The sequence below is a fragment of the Apium graveolens genome, chromosome 3, assembly GCF_009905375.1.
Source record: "Apium graveolens cultivar Ventura chromosome 3, ASM990537v1, whole genome shotgun sequence".
Classification (NCBI taxonomy): Eukaryota; Viridiplantae; Streptophyta; class Magnoliopsida; order Apiales; family Apiaceae; genus Apium; species Apium graveolens.
Window position 1 is genome coordinate 277,027,642 of NC_133649.1, and position 20,828 is coordinate 277,048,469.

General features: G+C 37.8%; 1 protein-coding gene across 4 annotated transcripts; it reads right to left on the reverse strand.

Moving 5' to 3' along the window:
- Positions 1–10,347: 10,347 nt before the first annotated feature.
- Positions 10,348–19,323, reverse strand: LOC141713388 (UDP-glycosyltransferase TURAN-like). Of its 4 annotated transcripts, XM_074516780.1 has the most exons (18): positions 19,170–19,323; positions 18,956–19,053; positions 18,177–18,210; positions 16,281–16,316; positions 15,018–15,073; positions 14,775–14,912; positions 14,456–14,604; positions 14,287–14,376; positions 14,104–14,170; positions 13,966–14,029; positions 13,763–13,868; positions 11,872–12,038; positions 11,663–11,773; positions 11,526–11,587; positions 11,355–11,407; positions 11,170–11,245; positions 10,910–11,038; positions 10,348–10,657 (listed from the first exon to the last, which is right to left on the reverse strand). In XM_074516780.1, exons 1-18 carry the CDS (start codon positions 19,174–19,176, stop codon positions 10,637–10,639), a joined length of 1,464 nt encoding a protein of 487 aa, XP_074372881.1. In that variant the 5' UTR covers positions 19,177–19,323; the 3' UTR covers positions 10,348–10,636. The 4 variants fall into 4 exon arrangements, with proteins under 4 accessions (XP_074372881.1, XP_074372882.1, XP_074372883.1 ...); XM_074516781.1 differs by lacking the exon at positions 16,281–16,316; XM_074516782.1 differs by lacking the exons at positions 16,281–16,316; positions 19,170–19,323 and adding an exon at positions 18,049–18,076 and having other exon boundaries at positions 18,956–19,058.
- Between the last annotated feature and the right edge of the window lie 1,505 nt (positions 19,324–20,828).

The following is a 20,828-nucleotide window of genomic DNA, read 5'->3' on the forward strand; positions in this document are numbered from 1 at the left end:
ATTGACTAATGCGGGAACAACATATCAAAGGGCAATGAATAAAATCTTCAAGGACCAGATTGGAAGGAACCTGGAATTCTATGTGGACGATATGATTGCAAAATCCATAAGCGTCCCTGGGCACATAGGAGACCTGAGAGAATGCTTCGACAACTTGATAAAATACTCACTCAGGCTCAATCTGGAAAAATGCACATTTGGAGTAGGGGCAGGAAAATTCCTTGGATTCATAATAAGCAACCGAGGAATTGAAGCCAACCCAGAAAAGATAAAGGCAATCCAAGAGATGAAGGCTCCCAGAACACAAAAAGATGTGCAGAAGCTAGCAGGATCACTAGCAGCACTCAGAAGATTCATCTCCAAGCTAGCTGAGAGATGCCTACCCTTCTTTGACTTGTTAAAAGGAGCAACCAACAAGAGAGAAGTTAATTGGAGCCCGGAATGCCAAAGCGCATTTGAAGAAATCAAAAGGTACCTTTCTCAACCCCCTGTATTAACAAAAGCTCAACCCGGGGAACCCCTATCCCTTTACCTTTCAGCAAGGGACCTGGCAGTTGGAGCAGCCTTGATCAGGGAAGAGAATGGCAAACAGCAACCAGTTTATTATGTGAGCCAAGTGCTAAAAGATGCAGAGACCCGGTATCCGAGGCTAGAAAAGTTTGCTTTTGCCTTAGTCACAGCATCCAGGAAGCTCAGACACTACTTCCAGGGAAGGGAGATACAAGTTATAACAAATCAACCATTAAGGAAGATAATACACAAGCCAGATGTCTCTGGGAGGTTGGTAAATTGGGCAGTTGAGCTAAGTCAGTTCAATCTAAGTTTCATTCCTAGAACAGCAATCAAAGCCCAGGCTCTAGCTGATTTCATCATAGAATGCAATTTCCCAGAAGAAGAGCTCGTGCCCATGTGCATTGACCCTGAGAGAAACACAGATCAAGAAACAGAAGCCTGGGCTCTCAAAGTTGATGGTTCTTCAACCAATGAAAGATCGGGAGCCGGGCTCATCCTAAAGAGCCCAGAAGGGTTCACAATCCAAACAGCAATCTCCTTTGCATTCTCAGCAACAAACAACCAAGCAGAGTACGAGGCCTTGATTGCAGGATTGAAGCTAGCAAGAACACTCAGAGGATCCAGAATCTCAAAATCTACAGCGACTCCCAGATCATCGTAAAGCAAACAAATGGCGAGTACATAGCCAAGGATCCAGTTCTAGCCAAGTACCAGGCTCTGGTCCAAAGCTACCTCGCCTTGATACCAAAAATACAAGTCATCCAAATCTGCAGAGAGGAAAATTCAGAAGCTGATACACTATCTAAGCTTGTTCAAAATTCATCAGACTTGGATTGCTCCGTCTACTTCGAAGAATTGCAGAAACCAAGCACAGAGTCTGAGGAAGTTATGGAAATAGACAACAGTCCAAATTGGATGACTCCATTCATTAATTACTTGGAGAAAGGAGAGCTCCCAGAGGATAAAGGGAAAACACAAAGGTTAAAGGCAAAAGCTTCAAAATTATTCATTCAAGAGGGAATACTCTATCACCGGACCTTCTTCTCCCCAATCCTCAAGTGCATAGGCCCAGGAGAGGCACAGTACTGCCTCATGGAAATTCACGAAGGAATCTGTGGGGACCACATATCCGCAAAAGCACTAGCTCACAAAATCATAAGGCAGGGGTACTACTGGCCTACTATCCACCAGGATTCAATAGACTTTGTGAAAAATGCAAGGAATGCCAACTCTTCCGCAATGTGACACGGATGAGCCCAGTCCTACCTTCTTCAGTCTTGTCACCAATCCCATTCATTGTATGGGGCATTGATATCATGGGACCCTTTCCCAGGGCCAAAGGAGACCTCAGGTACTAACTAGTCTCAATTGATTATATGACAAAATGGGTAGAGGCAAAGGCAATGAGAACAATAAACCAACAAGACTGTATTAAGTTCATGGATAACATTCTGATGAGGTTCGGGATCCCGAGAGTACTGGTCTCAGATAATGGTCCGCAATTCGTTGGTTCAGAATTCGAATCCTACCTTCAAGAACGGGGTATCCGGCACAAGAAGTCATCTGTAGCCTACCCTCAAGGGAATGGCCAAGTTGAAGTAACAAATAGAATACTTCTCAGGGGGATAGAGAAGAGACTCAAGGAAAGCAAAACCAAATGGCCAGAAGAATTACCTAATGTACTTTGGGCATACAGAACAAGCCCCAGAACAAGCACAGGAGAAACCCCCTTCAAGCTGGCTTATGGAACTGAAGCCATGCTACCAATCGAGGTAGGATCCCCCTCCCATCGAGCAATCAACTTTGATGAGATAGCAAATGAGGAGGGGCTCAGAATGAATATTGAGCTAATTGATGAATTCTGAGACCAGGCAGTGGCAAGAATGAAAAAGTATAAGCAGAAAATAAGAGAGCACTTCAGCAAGAAGTCCCGGGTCAAAAACTTTCAAGTTGGAGACCTGGTCCTTCGAGACACGGAAGCTTCAGACCCCACCAATACTGGAAAGCTAATGCCAAAGTGAGAAGGCCCATACAAAGTCAAGGAAGTTCTAAGGCCAGGAACATACAAGCTCATGAACATGGATGAGTCTGAAGTACCAAATACATGGCATGGACTCAGGCTCAGAAAGTTTTACCAGTAGAAAAAGCAACCAAAAGCAACCAGAACTTGTAGCCTATGGCAAGCAACCAATCTATGATCTTATATTTTGTATGAAAAATTTTGCAAATCAATGAAAAGCATTTTCCTTTCTTAGAAAGTTATTACTTTTAAATTACCAGTTATGGACGCAAAAAACAACCCGGGTACGTTCTCATACCCGGGTTAGAAGCAAAAAACAAAAGCAACCACTATTTGCTTAGAAAAATTCTAAGTAAATGGAGCAATCACCAATCCGGGTTAGACATACCCGGATTGCAAGCAAATCTAAAAGCAAAAAAAAAATAACCCGGATTAGCATTCAAATCCAGGTTGAAAACAACCATTATGTACTTACATTTTCTAAGTACATAAAGCAAAAAAGCAAACATCAACCCGGGTGGGTTTTATACCCGGATTGAAAGCAAATTTAAAAGCAAAAAACAACCCGGATTAGCACTCAAATCCAGGTTGCAAACCACCATTATGTACTTACATTTTCTAAGTACATAGAGCAAAAAAGCAAACATCAACCCGGGTGGGTTTTATACCCGGATTGAAAGCAAATTTAAAAGCAAAAAAACAACCCGGATTAGCACTCAAATCCAGGTTGCAAACAACCATCATGTACTTACATTTTCTAAGTATATAAAGCAAAAAAGCAAACATCAACCCAGGTGGGTTTTATACCCGGATTGAAAGCAAATTTAAAAGCAAAAAATAACCCGGATTAGCATTCAAATCCAGGTTGCAAACAACCATTATGTACTTACATTTTCTAAGTACATAAAGCAAAAAAGTAAATATCAACCCGGACACGGTTCCATACCCGGACCAACCCTGATATGAACCCAATCCGGATTAGGGGCCATAACCAGGATCCGGATTGCTAAAAAAAAACAGATCGAAGAAAAGCAAATATTTTCTACAACGGAAGAAAAGTTTAAAGCACAATCCGGATTGCCATCAACTCGGAACAAATCCAAATATTACATATAGTTCAAATCAAAGTACGATAATTGGAAATCCTAGAAAATGAAATTACATGGGCTGGGCCCGAGAAGCTTAGCAAAGCTGGTCCGGATCTAGAGGAAGCTGGGGCTCGGACCATCATAGGGTTCCGGTTCCCCTTGACCCTGCTCAACTGCAGCCTTTGCAGCAAGAAACTCCTGGATGAAGCTCTCCCAGGAAGCCAAGGGGTTAGTCTTGATGTGGCGCTCAGCAACGACCCAGGACCTGCGCACCTCGGGAACCCCGGCCTGAGCGACCTCGAAGTCATAAACATCGCTAGCCTTGAACTCAGCAATGATAACTTCCTTGTTCAGATTTTCTTTAGCAGCAAGCTCGGCCTTGAGCCTCTCCACTTCCTTGACCAGCCCCTCAGCCCGGGTCTCGGAGTCCTTCAGCTTCTCATTCAACCCGACCTCCACCACACGGAACCCCTCCCGGGCCTCCTCCAGCTCTCCCCTCAGGGAATCGGAAAGCATCTTCTCGGTTTTAGTCCGGTTGTTAGCCTCCTTGAGCTCAGTGAAAGCAACATTGGAGCAAATGGATATTGCACTCCCAAGCTGAGAAACAAAAAAAAACATACTTATGAGCAAAGCACAAAATGAATTAGGGGGCATAACCCGGAACTAAGAGAATAAAAATTCAGAAATCACCTGCCCCATTGACCTGTGACCCTCTTCAAGGCAGCAGCCATGTTGTAGCCCTCAACCTCCTCCCAATCTTCTTCGGAGTTGATACTGGACATGAACCCGGCCAGGTCAATAAGGCTCTTTGTCCCTATCCGAATAGGAGCCCCATCCGGTCCCTTCCCTTCCGAATCACATATGACCCGGTCAGCAACAACAACTTTTCCGCGGGGAGGCTTTCCCAGGGCGGACTTCCTCTTCTTCGAAGGAGGTTCCTCATCAGAGATTTCCTGGACGTCCGGGTCCTTGGCCAAGGGCGCATTGGCCGGATCAGCCACATTCCGGGGGCAGAAGATTCGGCACCGCCCTCTGCATCCGCAGATCCGGATCCGGTACCAGGGGCCCCTTTGGTTGTTTTGTATGCCAATCCCAATGAGTTGAAAGCTGTTGCATAAGCTGAAGAAGACATTATCGCTCTGAATGCAGGGTTGTAATGTGGCAAACCTGAAAAATTGGAAAAGAAAACTATAAGCGCAGGATTGATATTTAAGCAAAGACTACCAAATCCGGAAATAAAATAATGCAGTAAGCCCGGATCATGGGAAGGGGATTTATGCAAATTAGCTACAAGTAAAAAAGCAAAATATACGTTGATCCGGATCATCAGGGAAAGCAGAGAGACACGGATCAAATACCAAACAGAGTTTCCCAACAATAAGTTAAAAGAAAGAGGAACGTAATCTGGATTTCCAAGCAGGGATGGGGACCCGGATCACTAACAGAACAGGTTAAAGAAGAACTTACAGCCAAGTTGGAACAGGAGTTTATGGTTCATAAAGGTATCCCGGGTCGGCTGGAACCCGAGACTACCACAGAAATTCCTAATCTGGTCTACAGCCTCCCCCTTTAAGATCTCCGGGTTAAACTTCGTTTTAACTTCCCCAGCTGTGAAGTAAGGGAGATACTCCAAATCGTACCCCTTCAACATCAATATCTCCCCATTCCAATGTTTCAAAGAAGTCTGGTGCATAACCGGTTTGGACCTACCCGGACCAAATCCACACTCTGCTGCCCGGAACCTCAGCTCATAAAAAGGCTTCTGGCTTGACCTAGAAAGGTAAAATATCTGGTGGAACAACTTGAAGGTAGGCGTGAGCCCGGCCTTGTTACAGCAAGCTATGAACCAGGTCATAGACTTGATTCTGTTCGGGGTTATCTGCATGGGGGATATCCTGTGGACATACTTGCACAGGTGCTTAAGAAAAATATGGCAGCGGGGGTTCCACCCGGACCTAAGATGCTCCAGCCAGACCGGAACAAAACCATCAGCGGGACGATGGAAAATCCTCTCATGCGGCTCGGGCCACCTCCAAGCGATGTCAGGAGTCAACTGAAAAGCAGCCCGGATTGCCTTGTCCATATTACCCGGATCAGCTTCGGCATAAAAATCCTTCAGCTGGTAATGGTCCCTGCTGATCCCAAACGAAGCAAAAGCTGCCTCCAGGCCGCCTTGATCATAAACGCCCGGGTGGCCATCCTCGTGCTTCTCATATCTGACCCGGGTATAGTAAATGCTATCTTCAAACCCGTGCGGCTTCCTAACGAAGTGATATTTAATATCGGACCAACGGCCGTCCGGAGTGAAAATAACAGAGTTCTCTGGGAGCCTCTTGAACCAGAAGCTCGTAATCGTTTCCACAGATCCAGACCCCTTTTTCACCATCTCGCCCTGGATCTGTTCTCTACCAGACGAATCCGGATCACTCTCTTCGTCAGAAAAGTTGGGATAGCAATTATATACTTTCCTAGCTCGCTCCTTGGTCCGGACCATATACCTATTAAAATGAAGGTCAGTTAGCCTGGGCCCTACAGATTTTATTTGTCTTACTAAGTGGTCCGGATCAGGTACGTTATGTTAATTTTATCATAACCTAATGATCCGGACCACCAATGCAAGTCCAACCCGGAAAAACATCAACGATCCGGATCATGTTAACTACAATCCACAAAAGCAAACCACCATAGACCCGGATCTTGATGGCAAATACCCAGATCCGGATCCATAGCAACAAAAAACTTAAAACAAAACCCATATACCCGGATCCCAACGGCAAACACCCATGCCCGGATCAAAAAGCGACCAAAAACAGCTTAAAAAACCCAATTCATACAATTCTACCCAAAACCCTCCCCCCGATCCGGATCCTATACCATCGACCCGGATCCAAACAAAAACCCTAACCCACAAACAGTTATTTTGAGAATCAAAAGGCAAAACATGCCACTTTTCATATATATATATACACATATTTCCACCAAGAACACGAAGAACAGACCTAAAAACCCCAGAAAAATCAAACACACAAACCCAATTTTTCGTGCAAAAAATATAGCAAAGTGCCCAAAACCTACAGATCTAAAAATACAAAGCCACAAACAATCATATTCGCCACAAAAACAGGAACAAAATGCACTATTTCCACCATTAACCCGCGGATAGAAAAACGAGCTCGAAGCATGCAAGAACTTAGAGGGAAAATGCAATAAATCGAAATGAAAAACACAATGAAGCTTACAAATTATGGACGAACGGGGCAACAGCGGATCAGCGGTGGAAGAAACAAGCCAACAACGCAAACCTTCGAAGAAAATTGAGAAAAGAGAAAGAAGAGACTGTTGGTTTCTTTTTGCTGTGAATAAGGAAGAGAAGAGAGTAGGCCAAGAGTTTTTATAGGGGGAGTAGGGGCACAACCTCCCACGCCACGTGGCACCCTGGGATTGGGCGAAAAGGGAGTTACAGAAAGAGAAATATATATACATTTACATATATACAAATACGCATCACATTTAAAACCAATAATCATTATGGGCCGAGTTTTTAGGAAATAACTGCCTAAAAATTCAAATTCGTGGGAGGGAAAAACTGAAAGGCGTTACAAGTTAAAAACTCTTCAAATTCCACTGCCAACGATCCGGACCCAAGGCCATGATCCGGACCCTTGACAACCGGCTACAGATTCGGAGCAACTATTCTACCTTAATCCGGATTGGTATGCATTACACCAGATCCGGATTGGGGGGCAACTAGGAGCAGAAATTTTTCTGAAGCAACCATTCTACCTTAATCCGGATTGGTATCCATTACACAAGATCCGGATTGGGGGGCAACCGGGAGCAGAATTTTTTCTGAAGCAACTATTTTACCTTAATCCGGTTTGGCATCTACCACAACAGATCCGGATTGGGGGCCAACCAGGAGCAAAAAAATTTCTGAAGCAACTATTCTACCTTAATCCGGATTGGTATCCATTACACAAGATCCGGATTGGGGGGCAACCAGGTGCAGAAATTTTTCTGAAGCAACTATTTTACCTTAATCCGGTTTGGCATCTACCACAACAGATCCGGATTGGGGGGCAACCAGGAGCAGAAATTTTTCAGAAGCAACTATTTTACCTTAATCCGGATTGGTATCCATTACACCACATCCGGATTGGGGGGCAACCAAGAGCAGAAATTTTTCTGAAACAACTATTCTACCTTAATCCGGATTGGTATCCATTACACCAGATCCGGATTGGGGGGCAACCAGAAGCAGAAATTTTTTACTAAGCCAAATATGCAACCCTACTCTACTCCCTCATCCAGAAAATCTGCATAAGGGAGTGGGGGGAAAATGATAGGGTATGAGAGACTCGGGTAGGCGTCAACCTGGACTAAAGGGAGGCAGGCTCAACTGACCTGCTAAGACCCCCCTCTCCCAGGCCAATCAAGCATAAGAGCCCAGGCTCGGGTCTATCCTATTTCCCGGATCCAAATCCGCCTGCATACCCGGATCCGGATCGGGGCCAAAACCGCAGTGAGGGACGTCCCAACAAACACATGCACATCCCACAACCCGCCAAGCGAAGGTACGTGGGCACGTGACTATGACAGCTATCAACAACCAGCACACCAGACAAGCACGACGCGTGTCAGAGGCCGTTAGGACACTCTGGAGCTGGTCCTCCCCTGGACACGTGTAAGCAATCCACCCAAGCCTTGCGCCCTCTGGTCCCAAGATCCAACGGCCCAGATTTAGAGGTAACTACCCCTAAACCCTACCTTGGGGCTATATATACCCCCAAGACTGAAGGGTTTAGGGGTTGGAAAATATTCACTCTTGCACACTCACACACTCTCATACACCCAAAAACACACAGCAGCCATCACATATACACATCCACACACAAACACACAGCAACCTCTAAATTACATAAACATATATATACCTTCATCTTCTCCAAAGCATGTTCTTATTCTCACACCGGAGGCGCCGTGGCAGCCAAACCCCCCTTCCGGTATTGTTTTGCAGGCGCCCAACCAGCAGCTACACCTCACCCCCGCACAGATGGTCTAGGAACGCCGTCGGACGGAGCCGCCCGCTCACCGAAGTTATCATACATGTATTTAAAAACTAATGATGTGCATTGATTTATTAAAAATAATGGGTCATACAGTACAATGCGTACATACTGGAGTCAACTCTCACCATTGTTAAATTCTTAACGCTTAAGCCGGAGTTTTTCATATTAGCGATTAAGAAGATTTTTAACCATTAAGAAGATACAAAGAAGGTCCAAACAATCTTAATGAATAAAACAGAATTATTAAGAAGGATTAAGACGAAAACAAATGACCCCTTACTCCTTAAAGTTAGTAAACATTCGAAACCCCTAATGTTACGGAGGGGACATGGAGCTTGTTTCAAAATTTGACTCAAAAGCCTTATTGTTGGAGTTTCTCTAAAAACATTATAATTGCATGATGTATAAAAAAAACTCATTCTAACCCGTGCCTCGTATGGATTATTATGCTAGTTATATACGAAATTTAATTATTTTACTAAAAAATAATTTACTATTGTTTTTACATATGAATATTTTTAATATACGTAATTTTTTTATTATTTTAAGTACACAAAAATTATTATTCTTATATATTTATACAAATATATTCAAAATATACAATATTATTAAACTAAATATATTTTTAACTGATTAACCCGATTTTGACCGAATAATATTATTTTCGCCAATTTTTATCGACTTTTATAAGAAAACGATTTTGACCCGCTTTTAGATTAAACGAGTCGATTACAACAATTAATTGGCGATTCGCAACTTTTAAAACAGTTATAATGCCTTTCCGGGTGAATTTCTAAAATTAAAAGACCTCCCAAACACGGAAGAAGGAACAATTGAGGATAGGCAACTGTATACATACATATAAGATCGTTTCTATTCTAAAAGGGAAACTAGGCAACTGTAAATACCTAATTATTGGTTATGCAGGGGAATTTTGTAAACACTATGTAATATGCAACTCGTTCAGGCAAACAAGATTTTGGCTGTATAGTTTCTACCTCCAATAGATGAGTTGAGCCTTATCTGATGCATAGCAAAACTCAACAGACAAGATGACTGAGACCCTTTCTGTTTTTATTTATTTTTTCCTCTGCAAGTACGATCTATTCAGCCCATTGTCTACACTAGGGTGTAATAAACACAGGGGTGATGAGTTGGATTGATGTGGGGTTAAACCTGTCAAAATTCCGTGCCAGTTTGAATATGATCCAGATCAAAACTACTAATGTGTAGGCATTATGTTTGATATGTAACTTATTTGACACGATCAGGCATGATTTTAAGTTAATGGTTCACCTCTGCTCACTCAATCAGCTAACAAGTTGTCTAGAAATTAAACATTTTTTACTAAATCACAAAACCAGATTAACATGTCTAACCTTAAACACTCTGCGGAAACACAATCTAACCTATTTCACTCAATCAGACATGATTTTACGTTTATGGTTCAACTCTGCTCACTGCCTCACTCAATCAACTAACAAGTTGTGTATAAATGCAGCATTTTCTACTAAATCACTAAACCGGATTAAGATATCTAACCTGAAACACTAAGGTCTGCGTACATATTACCCTCCGAGACCCTCTGCTCTTTGTGTGGGATACACAGCGCGTGTTTGGTATGGTTACCTAAAACACTTTAATTAACAAACTCGACTTGTTCGGACCGAATCAACACGTTAAACCTACAATTTAAACTTGAAATAGATGTAAATGTATACAAGAAAGATACACAGAGGATCTCTTTCCCAACCCCTTCTCAGCAATTAATTCATAACCTGATTTTGTTCATTTTCGATTACAGTTGCTTTTAACATACTGGATGACGACATGAATCTTCTAGATATCTATATCCGAGCATTTTAGCGATTTAAAATCTATAAGCGAGACCTAAGGGGGATACGGGACGAACTCTTGCAATCGTCACAGCTGTAGAGTTTGTATCATCAGAAATCTCCGGAGATAACCTGCAAAATATGACCCATTATCATAAATCTTATACTATGTTACTTGGACTCTTCATTTTACCTTCGAGTCCCTGTGTCGGACACTCGGACTTGGACACTTGTTTTAGGCTAAAAACACGTATATTTTTCAAAATGTAGCCGAGTCCGATACTTGGACACGTATCCATGTCGGACACTTCTAGTTGAGTCCGAGTAACATAGATCTTATATATTGAAACATAAAGAAAGCTGAAGTAAAGAAGTTGAACTTACCTTAGCTATTAAGGGCATTGCATTTGCTTCCCACTCTGTTTCCCAACTCACAGAAGACCTTGTTTCTTGTACACCTCTTTTCAACAACTTCAAAGCATCACATTCATCTGGAAACCCCTTAAATAGCATCTGCATGGTGTTTCTAAACTCATTAGACATCACAAACACAAATTTAATCAGCACCAACTGAAACTGTAGAGAAACCAATTCAAAATTTTACAGAAATTTTTGGAGTACAATATATCATTATCCGATCTTACCATTAGCTCATCAGCTAGCTCTGAAGAGGATGAAAAAAGCAGACCATTTTTTTCAGCTTTTACAAGCTCCTTGATGCTTCAGATTATTAAAAAAACAGATATAATGAAAAGAATAATTGATATGTAGTTTATCATCCATGAAATCTGTTGCAAAACTGGCAAACTGCACATATCAACAACTTTACCATGAGTATGAAACGGCACAAACAGGCAGCCCACAACCAAACATATCCACAACCTGATAAAGGAAATTAACAATGATAAGGAATTGTTATAGACTTATACTGGTGAATACTGAATTGTATCACTCATAAATTTCAAGTACCAAGAGGAATCAGAAATTAACAAAATTTTACCTTCATTGGAAGATCCAGCCCGGATGATGAGGTATGCAGGCAAACACCCAGATCTGCCGATCCTACACATAATGCAAGGTAGAAGGGTAAAGAAGCAGTTACCAGATGATCGGACACATATTTAATAAAATACTTACCAAGAAGCAATGGGTAATCTTCAGCTGACAGCCACATAGTACGAAATGCTACACGCTTGAGTTTTAACTTCCGTAATTTTCCTTCGTATTTTTGTTTCTCAGGTCCTTTACCTACATAATACTCCAAAAGAGTTACTTCCAAGACTAGCAAACAGGATACATTATCAATACCATGAATGACATATAACACACGAAACAAAATCATATACCAGTAATAATGAATAGCAACCTAGGGTACAAGAATTTCTTTCCCTCACAATATTCCCTGGAAAGTACATCCTCTGGGGTTGAGTCATCCTCGTTTAATATTGCAGCAACACGTCTATCATACATAAGTGCTGCTTCGAGAAGTATATTAAAATCTTCATCCGGCGTCCTGAAACGAGCATCATTTTTACAGTAGTTTAGTTGTGTAAAAAAAGTAGATACTAATCAGCAGTCTACATAGAGGTATCATGGTAAATAGCTACAACATTTAATGTTGAAAATTTACAACATAAAATCGAGAGGGAGCAAAAGCTCAAAACTTGTTAAAATTTACAAAATCTGATACAACAGAACAAAGTAAAAGAAAAACATAAAACTGCAACCTAAAATCATAATGAGAAAATTGATATGGTCATAGGCCAAAAGAAAATATTTACAAAAACAATTTAACTTTCGAATTTTGGCTCCAAAATTGATGTGGTTCACAACTTTACATAGAACATAATACTCCCATCATAGCAAGACACCATAATATAGGGCAGTCAAAAAATTTCGAAAAATCCGATATTCGTCCGAAAAATCCGCATTGGTATTCGAAATAAAACGGATATTATCCGTATCCGAAACAAAGCGGATATTATCCGTATTCGAATCCGACGACTGCGGATACGGATATAGCCCATATTCGTATCCGATAATATCCTAATCCGAATAAATATATTTTATATTTAAATATTTAAATAATTTAAAATATATTATATTAAATTTATAATGTGTTTATGTGTGTGTGTATATATATATTAAATATTATGTTTATACAAATTTTATAGACATATAGAAAAAATCATTTGAGTTCAACAATTTAAAAATAACGATTATATTGAAAAGATAAATAAAATTAATTTTTTGAAAAATTAAAGTATAATTAAAATCAGTTTATCTCTTATTTTAATTTTTAAAAATGAATTTTTAATTTTTACTATTTTTTTCAATTTTTTTTCAATTTTTTTCAATTCTTAATATAAAATAAGAAATCTGATTGAAAATCGGATTCAGATCCGGATATTATCCGTATCCGGATATTATCCGTATCCGGATAGTATCCGTCGGATCATTCAGATATTATTCTCTAAATATTTCCGGATTCGGATACGGATACGGCTATAGGCAAATCCGTATCCGAATTATCCGTTTGACAGCCCTACCGTAATATCCTATACAAGAGTTTGAAAGTAATTATTTTCCATCTATTACCAACAATTCTTATTTCTTTTTCTCCTCATTATATCACAACACTCTTACTATATGTCGTTGGACAATACTGCCTCCATCCCATTTCTACATGTCCTTTTGACTTTCTTCATTTTTTTTTTTAAAAATCCTTTTATAAATAAAAGTTTATAATTTATACTTTATTCAAAAAAATAAAAATTTGAAATTAGATGGAAGTGTGGTTTTTAAGCATCTTCAATTACATGCAAAAAGTCGAAGAAATATGTAAAATGGGATGAAGGGAGTAATTAGTTAACATTAATTTACATTGTTTTTGTACTCGGTAATTGCAGAAATTTAAAACTCGACACAAATGACACCACAAGGCTTGAACCTTCAGTCTCTTGTTACCACTAAAATCCACTAGGTTACACGTGGAAAACATAGGATTCTAGTGCTTGGCCAAAAAAAAAGTATTGCTAGCAGCCAAGTGAGAGGGTGATAATACATGTCCACAATATAAAAAATAACATGACAAGCTGCTACAATTAAGAATATATATTATGATGTCTTGCTAAAGCAAAAAGGACTTACAGCACATGCTGATATACCGCTGACAATGTAAGTGCACAACAGAGGATATACATAAACTTAGACGTCAGTGCAACATCAACAACTCACCAGCTTGTACTGCTAACTATGAGTGCTGGACGATTCTGATTCAAGATTATATCAGGGCCAACCTGGGTAGTAAATAAAGTTGCATTCGGATTATTTTCATCTTTACCTGTCAATTATACGTAGTGTACAACTTTTAGTTGGATTCTATCTTGCTCAAGCTCAGCCAGTACTGAACTAAAGACTGTATAAGTTGAGTACATTACCATTGCTGAAGCAGTCTTGATGACCACAAGACTCGTTCAGAATTTTGCCAATCCTACAAAACAGCTAGAATCCAACCCAATCATAATCGGTTAAGTAATGTACTCTTGAAGAGGTATGAGATAAAAAATATGGCATACCTTGTGTTTCTCCTCGAGTAAAGTAGGATGAAAAAACTCAGGAGGCTGATCATATAAGACGGTAGCTCTACACATAGAAACACCACCATAACCTAAATTTAATATCATTACACTGAAAAAAAATGTAAACAAGCAAACTGCAATGGATTTTAAACTTTGAAACTTATGAGCTGAAACCCTCACTTAATTCCCCAATTTTGAGCCAATTCAAGTTGCATTGCCTGGGTCACACATAGGGAACCATTTGCCATCTTTCCATAATGTTTTTCAAACCTAAGAGTATAGCAGGTCATGTACATAGCACTTAAAGCCTCAAAATCAGAAGAAATTTTGTATTTGAAGGAAGTTTTACCAACGATATACTGCCACAAAAGGACTACTTCTACCAAGAGACAATGCAAGCAATGTATATCCAAAATTATGCCAATCGACTACGAATTTGGAGCGCCTCAGCCAGCTGGCCCATTTTACAGCCACTAAAGTAGGAACAGAAGGAGGATTCTACAGAAGCAGAAAACATGTACAATAAACTAGATCAGGATTTAGCATAAATAGCATGTCCATTGTTGCAAATTTAATCAAAAAAGAAATGTCTTAAAAGAGTACATTACCAGAAACACGTCACAGTATTATACTCAGAAATATTTGAAACCTTACAACATTAAACTCACCTGTACAATAAAAACATCAGGAGCGGGTATTTTAACACAAAGAAACCAGAGCAGCATCATAAATTGAAATACGGGCTTGAATAAAAGCATCAAAGGCTGAAGTATCTTTGGCAAATGAGGGATTGCTGGCCAGGGTTTCTGCAGAACCAGAACACAGTGAATTCAGTGACAGACAATAGAACATTCAATAAAAATATAAGGGTATCAAGTTAACATGGTATAGTTATTAGCTAAAAAAACTACCATTTTATGAATATGAATAGATTGGTGCTCTAATACAGCAGAGTGAGGATCTGAACCTATTCAAACATCCAGGACAAAGGCAGAAAAAAAAAAAGATTAGCACAACAAAATTATTGGACGTCCCTAAATTTCCAAAAAGATGCAGATTTTTGAACAGATGCAGAATTTAGTGAGTGAAACACCAATTTTCACCTATACCAACTTTATAATGAAAAACACATATCTTAGCATCCAAACTTGTACACTATTTCAATTGCGAACATGAACAAATTTAGTAAATAAATACAACACCCAACTATACACACACTTTAGTCTAATGTCATCCACTAACAAAAATGTTAAATTTTCTAACGTTGTTTGCACATGGCTTTTAGGTGAAAATCCGATATCACTATGTGAAATTTAAACTATGGCTACTTTGCGATTAAGCAACTCAAAATCTAAACATATAAAGTGTACATATATTCTCGGGTTTTTTTTTTCAATGAAATTGTGTCCAATGATAGTTATAAATTTGAGTTGCTGCTATATGTCAATTGTCAAGTAGGTTATAATGTTGAATAAAGCTTCCGTCTGGAATAATGACTTATTTGAGTTTGAAATAATGTCAATTGTTCATGTTATCAAATATGTACATATGTGTGTGTAGATTTAACAATAAGAAAGTGTGAAATTATTTAGTGCTCATGCTAGAACATGATTCATGTTACATATAAAAGATTTTGGATGGATAAACAACTTATATAATTCATGAGATGACAGACAAATACAATTATACAAGATGGGTGTTGGATGCATATATAAAAGATCTTGTAGTTGTATAGTAAGTATTGCAGATAACAAGGAGGTTCTTAATAACATTGCATCTCTAGAGTCTAATTTTCAGGATAAATTGATAAATGATTAGAGATGATCAAGTTATAGAGGATAAATATATACACACACATATATACATACATATATATGTGCATATATACTTGTTTAGGGTTATTGGAGATGATCTGCGTGTATGCATATAGGTGATAGGTAAGGTACACTTAGGTGCCACGTGGGAATCCGATTAGGGAATTTAACGTCTCTGTTGGCAAATGGCCAGTAGCACAAGTGATTGCTTTGTTGGGTGTTTTTATCTGAGGACTCTGTTCATGTTTTATATCGAAAATGAAGTGCAGGTTTAGAGGTTATATGTTATTTTCCTAAAATGTATGATCCCCACTTCATATCCTAGAGGTAAAAAATAAACATATAGCCCGTAGGGTTTACCTAGTGCGCACCAGAAGGGTAGCGGCTGCGGGTTAACTACGATAAAAAAAAATTAAAAAAATAAATAAACTTATAGAACTATTGCATATACCAAATATCTCGGACATCAGCATACGGCTGCAAACACAAAATGAGAGAGAAAGGGCTAAATGTATATGAAAGACAAATAAATGCATCTAGGGATTTTTAGATACACAACAGGGTAGAATACATGACGTGAAATATCGGACATTATAGAGATGTTAAATTAAGATGTATGTTTTGTAAGAGCAAAGAGGTGGTCGAAAGGTGGATATAAAAAGAAAATTTTGATGGTGGCTTTAGACAATGAGTTTTTTTTGTGCCTTAAAAAATTTAATGCAATTCAGCAAAATGCCTAAGAGGCGACACCTATCCACAAACAGAAAGTATACAAATGAAAAAACAAACAATTTTCAGTTATAATTCATATTAAGTTGAACAAACTTTACCATACTACGCACATATTATTATCTTATTATACACTATAAACACCAAAAGTCTAATTTTAGTTTTTGTAACACTAAAATGTATTCTTCTTATTATTTCAAGTTTATGCAAAATACAAACTTTCTATCATTAAAATATATTTAGCAATTTTTAGAAACTCGAAAAACTGGGGTACATGACATGACAAATGGATATTATCAAGGTAATATATTAAGTTGCCTGTTTTGTTCATTATTAAGCCACTAGGATCACGTGACTTTATGCAAGAAAGAACATATGCAAGTAAGAACAAAGAGGCGGTAAAGAGCTACAAATATTAACACGACGGCAATGATTGTAGCAGCGGAAATCAAAAACAAATATTAATGGTGGCTTTAAATAACAAGTTTTTTTGGCCAAGTGTTTAGACAGCAACTTTGAGGAATGCTTACAACTTTTGCGGTGTGTTTTAAAATTTGATGCTACCCTGCAAAATGCCTAGGAGGTGAGACATTTTCACAGACATAAAGTTTACAATGAAAAGACAATACGATATCCTATTATTCAAATCAAGTAAATCAAACTTTACCATAAGAGTTTCCATACGAGAATTGTTGTATTCACTTTATTCCGAAAAACATTTGACATATCACATATAGTAAGAACATAATATAGACTTCCACATGTTATTGAGGTAAGTCAGTACACTTATCAATTATGCAATAAAATTTAATTATGAGCTGTATTTGGCAAAAAAAAAATAAAAAATTATGACCTTTATAATGGTAAAACTTTTGCTTTGCTATCAAAAAATTAAACAAATAAGAACTCTTAAATTTTTATCTCGTTAAAATTAAAACTAAAATCTTGTTTGTGCAACTTTGATTTCTTTCGAAATCAAAATCAGCACATATTCAAAACTAAAAAAACATTTCAATAAAATAAAATTAAAAATGATGATATATTATACAGAAAGTAGATTGTTACATTTTATAGATACTGAAATAAATTATAACTTCCAATGATAGTATAGTTAACAAACGTGAAAAAATAGAAATTGTAATTTGATAAAATCATGTCATGCTGCCAGTTTTTAAGGAACGGGGAGAGTACTATTTTACAAAGGTACAATAATGGAACAGAAGTATAATATTATTAATTACTCAATCTAGTTGGACAAAAATCTGTCAACCAGTTCTGACTAATAAAACGAAATAATGTTTACGTGTGAAGGCCAACACCACCTTAGAAGATTGATATATGCTTTTGCATAGAAGAGTGTAGCAGGGCTAGCATGGTACAATCAAAATTTTGAACTCACATTTCAGAGTGGCTATGGTCTCCTATAACTAAACAGAGCAAAAAATATTGTCAATTAACCGGGAAACTTACTAAAATATCTTCTGATTTTAAAGGATCAAAGAAAACTCCAAGTATAATATATCATACCTCCGTATGCAACAATATCCACTTCTAAGCATGCCTGCATAAAAATATGAGGTCAAGACCTAATCAAGATTTATGATAATTGACCTTATAATTTAAATCAATTAAACTATTACACAGCTTTAGTTCAATAGTTCGTAATATTAACTAGATTGATGCAGCAAATTTATGCAGCCTTACATGGACACAAAACAAAATATCAATATGATAGCTTGTCATGTGAAGTACTGTATCTCTCAACCTAGCCATATTTTAAACTGGAATGTGGTAATAGCCAGCAGGGACGTTTATCCTTCATATATTCACCAAAAAATTGACTTCCTAAGTGGTACAAAGGCAAATTATTATATACAAAATCCAAACAGTAGTTAATGTGTTGAAATTGAAAAGGAGAACGGAACTTAAAGGAGAACAGTATATATACCTTTTTGCAGCTTCTCAAAACGATTTATTTATAACATCTAAAACTCCGCACAAACTTCCAAAAAGAATCTAAACTTCTCAAATTATCCTCAAAAGTCAAAAGTGTAGTGGACTGAAGTAGGATACCTCGACTTTACACACTGAGCATTTTTGGTTTGATTTCTTATTCAGTAATCTAATTCAATATCAATAAATTAGCATCCAAATAAATCGATCATAAAGTCTAGTGGTCACTTATTCGGATTCCAAGTTAATCGAAAAGTGTAGTTGTCAAGTGTGATTCGGATATAATAAAAACTACTACTACATTCATACAACTAGGGCAAGTATATGTAGTAAAAAAGGAGGTGAAAAAGGACCTGACGAGCAAGAGAAAGAGCATGATACTGCATACGAGGGCTGCGACCGATATCGCCGAGAACTACCAAAGCTGCCCTGCCTCTCCTCTCACCATTCCCTAAAATCACCATCAAGTTTCAATTTTTATTCAATTGATGGAATTAATTATCCACAAAAAAGTAAAAAAAATGATTTAAAGTAAGCAAATTAGTATAAATAGCAAAGGGGCAGAACCTGGCATTGATTAACTAATGAACAAATGAGGAATTATAAATGTGTGTATTCAACGAATTGTGAGTGGTGTGCCAAGTTGTTGGACGGAGTTGCAGGCCTGAGAGCGTGATTAAAACAGAGAGTGATCGAGGGACCTGCAAAACGGGTCAAATATCCGCTTCTATTTTCTGTATTCAATATTTTATTATTTTATTACTTTTTATATAATTAATGTTCTCTTTTTTTGGGTATCGGCACTTTGTATAACAATTTTAATTAAAATGATATAAAATATCATACAAAATGGCCCACACTATCACGTAATAACGCAAGCCATACATTCGTTTCTACCTAATACAAAAGACACGGATTTTCATCGTGCGTTTATATCATTTTTTAAATTTTGTTTTTCCCAATAATGTAAAATGCACTTACGTTTTCAGTTATTTGCTTTCCAAAGACGCATTCAAAAAATTAGGGATTTTTGCCCGCGCTACGCAAATTTGTTATCCGGCAATTTTTTAAACATCAAGTGTTATATAAATTAAACTAATTGGTTTATCGTATTCAGAGATGGTAAACTCTTAATTATAATAACTAACATATAAAGTTTATTAAACATGGAACAAAAAACATAAATCGTCTATTTTATAGAAACCTACAGGAACGTATTGATGGATTAAAAATCTCAAATCAATGTGAGGATTAATCGGCATTTTAAAAGAAAACTACAGGAACCTATTGTTTTCATTAAAACATAAAATCAATGTGAGTCTTATCTTCGTTTATAAAATTTATGCCTTAAGCAAATGACGATTATAAGAACTCCAATAGTGCATAATCTCAATGCCTAAATTGTACAGTGATGACAAAAACATGATATTGATGGTCAAGTTTAGGATTAATAAGGTGCTACTATAATATAAAGTGTAGTAATCAAGATATACAAAATGAAGGATTAACTATCATGAATTCTTTCTTAAAGGAATGGTCGCTATAATCAAATAGAGACCGCTTGAACAACAAATGTTCAAGAAAGTTTAGTCAGTACTAATATCAGTTTTAGACTCAGACTTTCATGATTTTGCTAAGGATATATCAGAAGAGTGCATCCAACCAAAGCATGTATGAGAATTGTATGATGAAGAAGATGACATGCCTTTGTTGAATTGTTGATACAAAAAGTGATATCGATGCAACCATTAAAGGTCCATTTCAGCAACCTAAGCTCCAAAACTGATAATAAATTTGGACTGAAGAATTGGCTGGAATCAGGGTTACTACATCTTGTGGACATTTCAGAGTAATGAACACATGCATTCTTGATCAAGTTAATATTTTTTCAAATCATTTGAGACTGGAGAAGGCTGACAACGGGGGATATGTTAGGATTTATCGAATTAGGGAGACCTATGTGCAGTATATTGGAAATTGTCAACAACATTGGACAACACAACTCTAGAGGAGGTAAAACATGAGTATGATTGTATGACATGGTGGAAGTTCTTGATGATTACTTTGAGCAGCTTGGAATAAAATTTCTGTGGAACATGAGGCCTGAGATTGATAACTGTATACTAAATGAATGGTTGCTATAAAGCCAATCGTGCAAAGATATATGAAAAGAATTGAAGCATGTTACATGATTACAATTTTACAAACTATACATTGTACTAAAAT